General features: G+C 38.5%; 4 protein-coding genes across 7 annotated transcripts; 1 reads left to right on the top strand and 3 right to left on the bottom strand.

Annotated features, from left to right (window-relative positions):
- Positions 1-96: 96 nt before the first annotated feature.
- cnep1r1 (CTD nuclear envelope phosphatase 1 regulatory subunit 1) lies at positions 97-2,864 on the bottom strand. The gene is made up of 6 exons (XM_015049151.1): positions 2,775-2,864; positions 2,236-2,307; positions 1,137-1,210; positions 717-826; positions 532-586; positions 97-452 (listed from the first exon to the last, which is right to left on the bottom strand). Exons 1-6 carry the CDS (start codon positions 2,797-2,799, stop codon positions 411-413), a joined length of 378 nt encoding a protein of 125 aa, XP_014904637.1. The 5' UTR covers positions 2,800-2,864; the 3' UTR covers positions 97-410.
- Positions 2,865-3,952: 1,088 nt separating this feature from the next.
- On the bottom strand, positions 3,953-8,044 carry LOC106957722 (arylamine N-acetyltransferase, pineal gland isozyme NAT-10-like). 2 transcript variants are annotated; one of them, XM_015049170.1, is made up of 2 exons: positions 7,558-8,044; positions 3,953-4,866 (listed from the first exon to the last, which is right to left on the bottom strand). In XM_015049170.1, the coding sequence occupies exon 2, from the start codon at positions 4,859-4,861 to the stop codon at positions 3,989-3,991; it is 873 nt and encodes a 290-aa protein (XP_014904656.1). In that variant the 5' UTR covers positions 4,862-4,866; positions 7,558-8,044; the 3' UTR covers positions 3,953-3,988. The 2 variants fall into 2 exon arrangements, with proteins under 2 accessions (XP_014904656.1, XP_014904655.1); XM_015049169.1 differs by lacking the exon at positions 7,558-8,044 and adding an exon at positions 5,063-5,654.
- Positions 5,752-8,179, bottom strand: LOC106957721 (arylamine N-acetyltransferase, pineal gland isozyme NAT-10-like). Its single transcript, XM_015049168.1, has 2 exons — positions 8,051-8,179; positions 5,752-7,557 (listed from the first exon to the last, which is right to left on the bottom strand). Exons 1-2 carry the CDS (start codon positions 8,064-8,066, stop codon positions 6,680-6,682), a joined length of 894 nt encoding a protein of 297 aa, XP_014904654.1. The 5' UTR covers positions 8,067-8,179; the 3' UTR covers positions 5,752-6,679.
- Positions 8,180-8,802: 623 nt separating this feature from the next.
- On the top strand, positions 8,803-12,870 carry sdr42e1 (short chain dehydrogenase/reductase family 42E, member 1). 3 transcript variants are annotated; one of them, XM_015049160.1, is made up of 4 exons: positions 8,803-9,343; positions 10,782-10,864; positions 11,048-11,323; positions 11,435-12,870. In XM_015049160.1, the coding sequence occupies exons 2-4, from the start codon at positions 10,797-10,799 to the stop codon at positions 12,147-12,149; spliced, it is 1,059 nt and encodes a 352-aa protein (XP_014904646.1). In that variant the 5' UTR covers positions 8,803-9,343; positions 10,782-10,796; the 3' UTR covers positions 12,150-12,870. The 3 variants fall into 3 exon arrangements, with proteins under 3 accessions (XP_014904646.1, XP_014904644.1, XP_014904645.1); XM_015049158.1 differs by having other exon boundaries at positions 11,048-12,870; XM_015049159.1 differs by lacking the exon at positions 8,803-9,343 and adding an exon at positions 9,373-9,393 and having other exon boundaries at positions 11,048-12,870.
- The last annotated feature ends 102 nt before the right edge of the window (positions 12,871-12,972 follow it).

Raw genomic sequence — 12,972 nt, 5'->3', positions numbered from 1 at the left:
GAGAGGAAAGATTATTGCAGCAAACCACAGCTAAAAACTATATTTAAAAATCTGAGAGAAGGCAGAAAAACAACACATTTTCACACTTTGAGTGTTTATTAGGTAAATAAATTTAAAAATAGAAACATTTAGATAAAATACATGCTCAACTTTAGAAACAGAAATAAACACATCGAGACTCGATTCGTAAAATACATCAAGGGTCAGGTGAGCATATCAGCAGCTTCAATGATAACATCACAGCCAACTTTTAAAAAGCATCCATCTGTCCATTTCTTCATTCTAAATCATCATGATGATGACATCCTCCTCAGTGCTGCACCTTGTTGCTGATGGTCAGGCTCCTTGAAGGACCGATGAGAGGTCAACAATTGATGAAAACTAAATGAACAGAGCGACCAAGATGGTAGTCACTGAATGTTCGGCCGGGGTTTGAGAATTAGTTTTCCCGTCTGTCAAGACATTTCAATAAAATATTGTTAAATTCATAGAAAGATGAAAGATACATTTTCTAGGAATTGACAATCTTACATCATCACAGGACATGTTGTATTCTGCTAAAACTGTGCGGCAGCGGGCAGCAATTCTGGAGGCGCAAACGTCAAGGAAAAAATACACGACCAAGAATGTAAAAGAAAACAACAAAAAACATTCTGTTTAACTCAAAGCAAAATCAGCTGTTCCACGATATATTTACCACAGCAGAAAAAGGATACATCGAGGGTGCCACGACTCGTTTGTGTATCCCAGCAAAGAAGAGCGCTATTAGGGTGATGCAGCTTATGGTGAAGAAGGGATGATTCCAAAGTGATGAAAGGAAAGAAACCTGCAAAACAAGGAGGGAGAGGAGCAGCGTTAGGAAAGTTTGATAGGACAAAGTTTTACTTTTTTTTCTCTCATCTGATCAAAACTCATGAGTAATTTTTGATTACATTGAAATTCCATAAAGAAAATATTCTCTTGAAACTCACTGTAATGTAGCTGAAATCAGGTTTAAAGTTATTTAGATTTTTTAAAAATCATATATGTAATCTTTAGAATTGCAAATCTGTGTCATATGAATGTGAGGAGAAGCAGCAGCGAAACTGCATAAAACAAACATCATGCAATTTGGCTTACTTGCTCAGGTAACAAACCTTTTGAGTGTCAGGGTCTATTAACCAGTTCCAAGCCCCTGTGGCTGTGCAAACAGACACCACTATCAAAATCACTGGAAAGAGAGATAAAAGAAAAACATTACAAACAATTTATTATAGTGACTATTCAGGAATTTAGTAAAGTTGATGCATCTCTACTGAAAGACTGTATGTTGCCTAACACCAAGCATTGGAATCCTCCTGCATTTGTGGAGTTATAAGACACAAGTAATAAAATAAATAACTCTACCTTCAATATAAAAATTCTTAAATATAGAATGGAGATATATATATACACACACACATGTAGGAGCTTGTAATTTGAAAGGTTTTTTCCAAAGCTAAAATGGCTTGTTTTAACATGCAGATATTATGAAATGTTTGCCAACATACACATTATGCAAATTGGAATGTTGTCCTATTGTTAAGATTGTAGGAAATATGCCTAGATGTTTGCCTGAAGTAGAGCTAAATCATCAACCAGCGGTGTAGATTTGGGTGCTGTACTACTAGTAGGACAAGAGCAACGGGGTGAAAATAAATATGGTGACAAAAACCCGTTAACACTCCCAGAGTGGCAGTCTATGTCTGAATGTGCAGCTCATTTAAATTTACATTGGTATAACTTAATAATAATATTCACTGGGAGACAAAGTTGATTAACTAGCCACTTGTCTATCTGTATAAAACCTATGAAATCCTTATTTCCTGTCCACTATAGCTCCAGAGACAGCTGCCTCCATGTAAGGAATACTTATGTGGCCTTACATGATGGTGATTTTTTTTTTAGATATATATTTTGTGTTCATAGACGTTTAGAAATACAGATACATAGTTTGGAGAACAATAGCCACTCTTCTGAGACAACCTGAAATCAGTCACAATTCGCTAAAAATATTTCTCATTTTAGAAGATGAAAACACCCAGTATTCTTTATCTTGTCAAAGTAGCGCCGTCATACAATCATCCAATGAGTTTCCGCTACAACTTTAAATGCTACTGAAGAAACTCCACTTTGTGCATTACAGTGCCAGTATGCTTCACCCTGAAGATGCTGGAAAATGCATAATGTATCACGTCAGCAATAGCAGGTACTTACTTCTCCACCTGCCTGTTGCAGGTTGTAAACAGGAGATATACTCCGTTAGCCTCCTCTCAAAAGCCTTCAGGTCTGTTGGAATAAGGGACACGTTCAAATACAGTTACAGTGAACATCAGAGATGTAGGACAGACTTAAAGCTTTTCTGGTGACAAGCTCCGAGTGGCTGTCAATAAACTGGGACTTTGATATAATGTACACATCAATACAAATGCTCAGTTTAGAACATTTTTATTTCTAATTTAAGATACGGAAACACAGAAAATCACCGTAAAATCGTTAATGTTGTTATAAAGTCTGACATTACGCTCAGTTATTCCAAAGGATAGATGTTAAACTACACAGTTGTCAACTAAAAAGAAATATCTCCCTGCTAAGCTAGCAAGTATGCTAATAACCCTAGCCAGGCTTTATACCAGTTTCTATACTCCCTAGATTATAACCTCTGATTTATCTTTTATATTTTTATTTAAAAATCTACATGACCCCTAAAATAGATTTCTATCTGGGTAAAATGAACTACTTTATGGTTTTGTTACCTTCGGCCTGCTCCAAAGAATTCATGTCCTAAGCCAACAACAGCAATGCGCTGTTTGGTTGTGCCTCTGCTTCCTGTCGCAAATGAAGGATTGACCTAATGACCAATCAGAATGGGCTAAATCCTCAACCATAATTCTATTGGATGGAAAGCTCAGAAGAGGGCGGGCCAAACCGTAATGTCTTTTCCTGATTTGAAACGTCACAGATTGGGGACGGGCAACAGGTGGCGCTGTTTCACGCTGAATTAAATCTTAGACGTTCCATAATGTCCCTTTGTTTTCCCCATTCATAAAATCACAATCATTAAGCAATAATTGTGATTTAAGGGTGTTTAAACTGCAAAGTTCTTTATTTCCATAGAAAAGTGACTTGAGCACATTCATACAGGAAGAAGAAATGTTGAATAGTTTGGATTTTATTCTTGAAAAAAGAACAGGTTTTTCATATAAGATTTGTACAAAATACAAATACAAATATATTGATGTTATTTAATAGTTTTACATTCTGAATAAAAACAAAGGCAGATCATCTGATAAAAATGCATGATAAGCCTCAACTTTGGTACATTCAGTTGTGATATTTGGTTTTGTCATGTAATAAACACATTCAATGCAGTTGTTAGGTAAATTGTATTATTATCAACTATTTGGTATATCTTTATTATGTTCTTAGTTTATGTATACTTACTTATTTAGTTTAGTCATATGTTTTAAGGAATGTTTCTGTATTGTTAATCACTCTGGCTTCGTTTCTCAGAGGGCCTCTCTGAAGAAGAGCAGTGACAGCAGCTCTTCACAGAACGCCCTGCTTTGACCTCTTAGATAGCTATAAAACCATCGCCGTGAAGATGTACAACTTGTCCTGCTTGATCCTGGGTCAGGAACTGGATAAGCTAGGGCGAGATAGATTGTGTGGTTAGTTAGCTATAATCTTGGCGCTGTGACTGTGTGATGAAGTGTCTTTTCCCCTCCCCTTAGAGTTACAGCGCTCTCTGTGATTAGGGATCCTAAAGACAATAAAAAGAGAGGGGCAGGCAAATGTGCTTCAGAGCAGTTGGAGATTTGTAACTGAAAGCACATCGCTGTCTGTTCTCCTCGCGAGTATTAAGAATCTAACTTTCTCTTGTCTTTCCTGTATTATGTGCTGTGTTTAATAGGTGTCAACCCTGACAGCAGTCATTTAAAAGCCAAAGAAAAAGGTTATTTGGTATCTTCTAGATTGTGTAGGACACCTTTTTGTTTGCCGGCTTAATTTTATTCTGTGTCTTTACATTAAACTGCTCCTTCAGGATTTGATCAACCTCATCCTCAGTTATGTTTCTCATATCCAGCAAATCCACCCCTTCCTCAGGTTTGTAGGTGACCTCACTGTAGGTCCAGCCAATCAGAGCTTTGAACCCTGTTGGTGTTTGCAGAGAGCAGATGGACTTGTTGGTGAACAGAGAGGCTGAATCTGTTTGAAGTGCGCGGTTTTTTTCTGCGAAATGTTCTGGCTCTCGAGGCTGCAAGGTGAAGCAGAAGATCTGATATGTTTGCTTCCTGTTCACCAGGCTGGATTTGGCAAATTCTGGATTGAGAACCTTCGGAGTCCTGCCTGTCTTCTCCAGGATCCAGGTGTCCTCGTTTTTGGTAAGTCGAAACACGCCTGCTGCCTGCGGCTGGTCCTTTCCAGAGACGAGCTCCAGTGGCTCCCAGATCTGAGACGAGACCCCAAAGCTTATGTCTGCTATATAAGCCTTCCCATCAATTTCAACCATGTTGATGAGATGATTCTCCCCAGGTGGAAAGTCATTGGTGATAGTGTTGAAAACTCTGCCACCCAACATTGTGGCATTGAAGCCCATTTCTCTCAGCACCCATCCAAACAGGAAGTTGTTCTCAAGGCACCAGCCTCCACGACTGCTCCTCACCACCTTATTGAAAATAGTCTCCAGGTCCATGGTGATCCACTCTCCACAGTGAACGCTGAGATTTTCAAAAGGGATCGACATGACATGCAGCTTGTGGATGGACCTCAAAGTTGCGAGATCCATTTTATCAGAAGGGCCATGGAAGCCAATTCTTTGGAAGTACTCCTCCAAATTCATCTTAGCTGCAAAATGTAAGATGTCAGAGTTATTTATTAAGTCAAATTTACAAAAATGTGAAAATGTGCACGCTCACTTGGAAGTGATCCTGTTTTAGGTCATAGTTTGTTTCTTTTTATGTTAGCAACTATGTAACATAGACATCTTCCAAAATACAACCCTCAACAATGGACATATACAGTAAAAATTATTCATCCTTACCTCAGCCAGGCAGTCAGAACTACTAAAGAACTTCTGACTAGTAAGGTGCTGAAATATGACATATGGCAGCGATTGGATTAGTTGATCATTTGCTAAGTCAGGCTAACAAAGCGACAGAGTACATAAGCAACCAAGCGGCTTGTGCACAAGAACAGTAGCACACCTTGAACTGCAGATTTCCCAAAGCTGCAAACTTTAGACCTGCTTTACCCTGAAAGCTGATTGCACCATAAAATCTGATCAAAGGTGCATTGAAAAATAGATGACATATGCAAAAAGTGAATCTCCTATGTTAAACATTCAACACACAGAGATGTAAATATTTATTTTCTATTGGTTTCTCAGAAAATATGAATATTAAGACAGTGATTTTTAAAGCAGGCAATATTATGGCCTACACAAATAAGAGGAACACTGTCCAGCTTAACAATGTGAGCAATTATCTAATCTTATGATTGCTTATATGAGTCTCCGTGAATACAAGATAGCCAAAATCCATCCATCCATCCATCCATCCATCCCTCCATCCATCCATCTCTACTTAGTCCTTGCATGGCTGCAATGGCATTACTTTTCTCCAGCAGTCAACAGGCAGGATGCGGGGTACCACTTGGACATGTCACCAGTCCAGTTTTGCAAAGTGATTACAAAACAAATTTTATTACTTCAATGTACCTCACTGACATTAATCATGTGAAATGAAACTTTATTGTAAAATGATTTAAAGAGGAGTTGTACATACAAAGGAAACAGAGAGGTAAAAATCCCAGTTTAAGTACAGATTGTCCTTTCTAGTACTTATTCTAGATCAGTGTTTCTCAACTCTGGTCCTCAGCGCCCCCCTGTCCTGCATGTTTTAGGTATTTCCCTTCTGCCACAGACCTGAATTGCATCTCTGGGTGATTTACAGGCTTCTGCAGTACTTGAAGGTCATGCAATCATTTGAATCAGCTGTTCTGGAATAGAGGCACATCTAAAACATGCAGAGCAAGGGGGTTGCTGAGGACCAGGGTTGAGAAACACTGTTCTAGATTAAATATTGACAGTGTGTGTCCAAAAAAAGACTGAACTTTCCATTTGGATAGTCAGGAGGAGTTGGGCTATCACTTGTTACACAGAGCTATAAGTGCAAGCTCACAATAGAACTCTTTCTGGCATAATCAGCAGTGTACAGGTTACAGTAGTCTCAAAATGTGAAATATGCAAACTGAACAGGACTCAAAATCTGAGCATGAAAATCCTAAACTCTCAGGGAGCATTGCATACTTAAAATGTTAGTCCAGTTTACAACAAAGAAAGGAATAAATCTGAAAAATTAGTTAGTACATCACAATAAATTTGTTAGAAATAATTGCACTTTGAATTTTAAAAGTTTAACTTTTAAGAATATGAAAGATTTGATTACTTTTAACAATTACTCTTCGTATTTTATTGGTATAAAAGTTGACCTTTCATTAATATCAGTAGTTTTGCATTTCTTCAAAGTGGAGTTAGGTATGGTAAGTCAATATACTACATCTATAAAGCACATTTAAACTTCTTTCAACTAACATATATATATAATAGTGCTACGTAAAACTACTGGGCTAATGGTTTCCAAACACTTTTGGAAGGTTTTCAAAGGGTGTAAAATGTTTTGTTGCACACAGGTTTTAGTTTGTTCTGCAGCTTTACATTAAACTGCTCCGTCAGGACTTGATCAAGCTCATCCTCTGTTATGTTCCTCATGTCCAACAAATCCACCCCTTCCTCAGGTTTGTAGGTGACCTCACTGTAGATACAGCCAATCAGAGCTTTGAATCCTGTTGGCGTTTGCAGGGAGCAGATGGACTTGTTGGTGAAGAGGGAGGCTGGATCTCTCTGGATTCTCTGACTTTTCTCAAAGAAATGATCAACCTGTCGAGGCTCCAGGGTGAAGCAGTAGATTGGCTTCGTCTCCTTCCTGTTCACCAGGCTGGATTTGGCAAATTCTGGATTGAGAACCTTTGGCTTCCTGCCTGTCTTCTCAAGGATCCAGATGTCGCCCTTATCGATGAGACGAAACACGCCTGCTGCCTGTGGCTGGTCCTTTCCAGAGACGAGCTCCAGCGGCTCCCAGATCTGAGATGAGACCCCAAAGCTTACGTCTGCTATATAAGCCTTCCCATCAATGATAACCTTGTGAATTAGGTGAGAATCAAGAGCACCAAAGTCATCAATGATCCTATTGAAAGCTCTGGAGCTCAGTGTTGTGGCACTGAAGCCCATTTCTCTCAGCACCCATCCAAACAGGTAGTTGTTCTCAAGGCACCAGCCTCCACGGCTGCTCCTCACCACCTTATTGAAAATAGTCTCCAGGTCCATGGTGATCCACTCTCCACAGTGAATACTGAGGTTTTCAAAAGGGATCGACATGACATGCAGCTTGTGGATGGACCTCAAAGTTGCGAGATCCATTTTATCAGAAGGGCCATGGAAGCCAATTCTTTGGAAGTACTCCTCCAAATTCATCCTACCTGTAAAATGCAAAGTACTGACACAATTATGTCCCACAGAAATTAGTTGTAGTCATTATAATCTAATTAAGCACTTTGTGTCATTACTTTGTAGAACGAGCTTTTACATCATCAATAGCGGATTTGGTTTTGCTAAGGTATGCTGAAGATAATGCATCATTTTCCTAAGCATCACAGTAAAGCGCTACTTTGTGTTGGTCTATCCCAATGGATCCATTTGGTTCTCAATTGTCTGACATACACAGGTATTTTTAAACTCAGAAATATTACCCAGGGTAACATCTACACATGCAAAACTAAAATAATAGTCATTAGCATAATAAAAGTCATTAGTATCATTTTATGGTTACATCTAAATCAAGAAAATGTAAACTCATAAGAATCGACCATCATGAGAAGGTGGTACTTGACCACCAGCGCTTAATGCACACTACAACGAGTTCATCGATCGATCTGGAAAACCTTTGTTCAGTGTTTTAAAATGAACTCTTACCTTCAGAGGATGACATAACAGCCTGCAGTTCTGGGAGTGGAGTCCCCGTTTGGTGCTGATAACACAGATAACTACTTAGATCTGTAAACGTGCGGCCTCCATGAAATGTGGGGCTAAGAAAAGAAAAAAAGAAAAGAAAAAAAACTAGGGGGACTGCCACTTTAAAATAACCGAACAGACTTAGTTTTTTTTCTTTTTATGTTTCGTTACACGCCATAATTTATAGCATTTCAGTTAATTGTGTTATGTTTTAAATGTGTCATACAGAAGTTAGAAGAAGATTCAGGAATTTCCTCTAGTTAAATCTTTAAAATATGTCCACTTTTATTCTGAAAAATACCAAAATTTCCGGTTCCATAAAATTTAATTTTATTGATCTAATCAAAATTCGACTTATTGATGATACCATTGAGTTCAGCTGATTAATAATTATGTTTAAGGTACCAAATTTTCATTTTCATATTTTGATCTTGTATAACATGTATAACTCGTTGCATACCAATGCGGCGGCAAAATCACAGACCTAGATTACCTAGACACCACGCCGACCGCCATATTGCTAGTGGCAGCTGCTGGTGCTTATGTTTAGCTGAGTGACTCCCCTATGTTAAACTGAGATATAAATTTGCAGCAAGAAGGCCCTTGCTTTTTAAATCCAGGAGTTTTTCCGCATGGATATTGTATGATGTCCACAGTTAGGTGTGTGTGTGTGTGTGTATGTTGCCTTTTGATCTCTGTGGATCAATGACTGCTGTTGACGTGTAGCTTGTCCGTTACCTTACAAGCAGGTTTAGGCAATAGACTATGCATTAATTTTATACCTTATTTTTTAGTATAATGCCAATAATTATTTATTTTATTATTCATTGCACCTGTTGACACAACAAAAAAGCTACAATAAACAGTTTAGCTATGATTTAAATTAGGTCTAATTAAGTGGTTTAATTGCATACATTTTGTTTATCTTTTGTTCCCTACACTTTTCAATATCTGTGACATATTATTCCATATCAAAACAATTATTAAAATTCGTCAAACAGATAAAAACAGCAGGTTGTGAGCACAGTTTTGTTTTGAAAGATCTTGCCACTCGCAACATGGCGAACTCTGATAGCGAACCGCTTGTGCAGGCCAATAACAGCGTCTACACTTCTTACGTCTATGTGTTTCAATGATCGGACGTGAATACGTAACAAACCAGGCGACCATACAGGGAAGTGCTCGCCGAACTGCTCTGCCTGCTGCTATCAGTACAGTGGACCTTTCTGTCGTTCTCTACCAGCTTATGAAGAGGTGGGTGCCACTAGTTAATATCTGAGCAGATAGCTACGCACATTACAACGGTATGTAGGCTAAGGGTGGGCTGTTGTACGACTTGGAGATCTCCAAATAGTAACAAAAATTTAATGTGATTTACTACAAAAATATTTTTCGTGTATCCTTTCAAATTTTGAGGAGAGCTTTAGAATTTCTGCAGTTTTCAGCTTAAAAGTTATAATGTCATAATATGAGTAAACATAACGATCATGCAAATATCCAAAAGTTGTTCTTCAAGCACGTCTAAGCTACTTGGAGCTGGAAAAAACATATTTGAAGATATTTGAATGTGAGGCATTTGTTTTTTTTTTTAATGCAGTGCTACCATACCTTCTAATATGAGAAGTAATTTCACAACATAGAATCAAAGTTAAGGGCAAAGCTAAAGTAGATGTCATTGTCAGACTTATACTGCATTTAAAACAACAGAAGTTTGCCATACAAACAAATAATAAAATAAAGACAGAATACAAGAACAAGTGAAATACAATTAAAAAGGAATAAAATAACTCCACTTAAATCTTTCATTCTAAAATTAGCGAGAAACCGGAAAAGAAGCCAGTGGAGAGATTTCAGAGCTGAAGTTGATGGTTCATCATATAGAGCATCACTGTAGTCCAACGTAAGAGGTGATGGAAGGATGCAAATAATGAAAGGCGAGTAAGGCGTTACTACAAAATAAAGAGTAGTGGACTTAGTAGAACGCCAAAACTGAGAAACGCTGAAGAAAAGGAATAACTCCCTATGAGGTACAACTTTAAAAAAATTAGAGCTTTATGTTTAAAACCAACATGTTCTAAAATTGATGCCAGAATATTTTGATATGCAGCATCAAAGGGTCTGACAACTTTAAAAGAAGTAAAACACCAGAACTAACTCGGTCATCTGTGATGGTTAGATGCGGTGACACGAATTAAAAACTGCTAATGCTGATAAATAATAGCTTTGTCTAGAACTTTACAGACATTTCTACTTTGATATTGCCTTAACTTGGAAAGAGATAAAGATGTTTTTTTTGTGCAGAAATTTAAAACAAATTTTTAGTATGGTTTTTAACGTGTCTGCAATACCAGTTTTAGTAGAAAATTTTCATTTAAAAAAAAACAGGATTTTTTTTTTTTTAGCACAAATTTCAGTCCAGTGCCAAGTAATGCGTCAGAGCAAAGATGCAAAAGCCTGGTATATTATGTCTATAAGTTGAAAAGGTCATTGTTGAAAACAGAGTTTGTCAATTTTATGTAAGTTTTAGTTAAATTTATGGATGCTTTGAGAATTCAGACATGACATACAATAAATTTACATCAGGGCCATTAAGTATTGCGGGAGGAGTGGGGGGTTTCAGTTGTTATGATTTTTAAAATTGAGGTTACTTTTGTCTTCTCCTCTAAATTTCTGCAATCATCTAAATTCACAGATCGTCGCTCTTGCAATGGAAAACGAACAGATGGACAAAAATGTGTTTTTATTGACAGGAGGTTGTGGCTATTTTGGATTTCGGTAAGAACAATTTTCCATTTATTTATCAAAATTATTCAATGTAAGCAAACTATACTATGCAATTCTGCTTCATGTCCACAAGATGGCATTGTCACGCTGTTTTTTGCTCCAAAGGCATCTAAGAATGTCGTTGAAGATATGTATAAGTTTTAATGAGATTCATATTAATTTGTTTATTTGCAGCCTTGCATGCGCTCTGCATAAAAGAGGAGCCAGAATCACCCTATTTGACACCGTTCCACCATGCCAAGAACTTCCTGAAGACATGATGTTTATGCAAGGAGACATTCGTGAATATGCACAAGTTGAGAAGGCCGTGTTTGGTGTAGACTGTGTGTTTCACATTGCCTCTTATGGGATGTCTGGCAGAGAGCAGCTGAATAGACATCTGATTGAGGCAGTCAACGTTCAGGGGACGAAGAACATCCTGAGAGCTTGTGTGGAGAACGGAGTGTCAAGGTTGGTTTACACCAGTACTTTCAATGTGGTGTTCGGAGGCCAAGTGATAGAGAATGGCGATGAAAGTCTTCCTTATCTGCCACTCCACCTTCATCCCGACCACTACTCTAGAACCAAGTCCTTGGCGGAGATGGCGGTGCTCCAGGCAAACGGAGCAGCTCTGTTTGGTAGCCCTGGGGTCCTGAGAACCTGTGCCCTGCGCCCAGCAGGTATCTATGGGCCTGGTGAGCAGAGGCACCTGCCTAGGATAGTTAGCTACATAGAGAGGGGGATCTTTAGGTTTGTTTATGGTAGTCCCAGCAGTTTGGTGGAGTTCGTCCACGTGGATAACCTGGTGTCTGCCCACATGCTAGCTGCAGAGGCTTTAACTTCAGAGAAGCAACATCGCTCTGCTGGTCAGGCTTACTTCATTTCGGACGGCAGGCCGGTCAATAACTTTGAATTCTTCCGACCTCTGGTTGAAGGCTTAGGCTACCCTTTCCCCAAACTCCGCTTCCCCATCTCTCTCATCTACCTGTTTGCCTTTCTCACCGAACTGATTCACCATCTCATCGGCCCGTTCTACAACTTTCAGCCCCTGCTGACGCGCACCGAGGTGTATAAAACCGGAGTTACGCATTATTTCAGCATGGCGAAGGCCAAAGCGGAGCTGGGATATGAGCCACAGGACCACAACCTGGACGAGGTGGTACAGTGGTTCAAAAGCAGAGGCCACGGGAAGAGGCGTCACGGCTCCGTCTTCAGGAGATTAATACTCAACTTCCTGTTTGTTTCTGCTTTTATTGCTGTGGTTTTGTCGTTTCTGCCGGTTGCTGGCAGCTGGTGAAAAGCTCTTCAAGCTACAATCAGTCAATCAAAATGAACTTATCCAGCACTTGTCATACAGCAAAGTGTAACACAAAGTGCTTCAGATGCTTGATGAAGAAACAGATTCTTTGCTTTTTATGTTTTAATTGATCTAAAATCTTCATACTTCAACGCAGAAATCAATCGTGTTTCATTTGAAGCTAAAAAAAAGAAAACTCTGGGACTAACCTGTCTTTGTTGCTTATAATGACTCAAACAACACTACCTCTGTTTTCATTCAGTCGATGGGGATAAAGATTCATAATTACATGTTTTATTGACACACTTTAACGGTATTATAAGTTAATGCAGTCTGACAACTGTGATCCAACATTCATTGTGTTTTTTATTTTATTTTTAAAGTCAAACTCAGAATATTAACAATGTTTTAGGAATAAAACACTTACATACTCTTACATTAAAGTTCTGCTCTCTCAGTAGGAGGTATTGATGGTAACTCAAAGCAATCAGCTGGACTTCCTTGGATAGATTGCTTTTTACAACTTTGACTGTACTGTGTTAGAAACAGAGCTGAGTTACACTATGTAATTGGATCTGAATGTGACTTTACTGAATTATTTTGAACTGAACTCGGACCAAATTGGATTCTATGCTTCTGCAGATGAATTGGATCTCATTGTAAAGTGCCTTAAGATAGCATTTGTTACAGTTTCACACTATAAATAAACTGAATGAATTTGTTTGTATGGTGTAGTTCTTACTTTTACAGGCCATGTCCTTACATCTAATGGAAACAGAAATGCGATGTTACGGCCTACTCTGTATTGAAACGCTGCTAACTT

The sequence above is a fragment of the Poecilia latipinna genome, unplaced genomic scaffold (genome assembly GCF_001443285.1).
Source record: "Poecilia latipinna isolate Pla-1442-1.1 unplaced genomic scaffold, P_latipinna-1.0 Scaffold929, whole genome shotgun sequence".
Classification (NCBI taxonomy): domain Eukaryota; kingdom Metazoa; phylum Chordata; class Actinopteri; order Cyprinodontiformes; family Poeciliidae; genus Poecilia; species Poecilia latipinna.
The sequence above is the reverse complement of the archived record's forward strand: the minus strand, read 5'-3'. Positions and strand labels throughout refer to the sequence as shown.

Coding starts and splice junctions, on each gene's coding strand:
- sdr42e1 (XM_015049158.1), top strand. CDS start 10,797: ATGGAAAACGAACAGATGGACAAAAATGTGTTTTTATTGACAGGAGGT. Junction 10,865..11,047: donor TGTGGCTATTTTGGATTTCG/GTAAGAACAATT, acceptor GTTTATTTGCAG/CCTTGCATGCGCTCTGCATA.
- LOC106957722 (XM_015049170.1), bottom strand. CDS start 4,861: ATGAATTTGGAGGAGTACTTCCAAAGAATTGGCTTCCATGGCCCTTCT.
- cnep1r1 (XM_015049151.1), bottom strand. CDS start 2,799: ATGAATTCTTTGGAGCAGGCCGAAG. Junction 827..1,136: donor TAGACCCTGACACTCAAAAG/GTTTGTTACCTG, acceptor CTTGTTTTGCAG/GTTTCTTTCCTTTCATCACT. Junction 453..531: donor ACAACATGTCCTGTGATGAT/GTAAGATTGTCA, acceptor ATGTCTTGACAG/ACGGGAAAACTAATTCTCAA.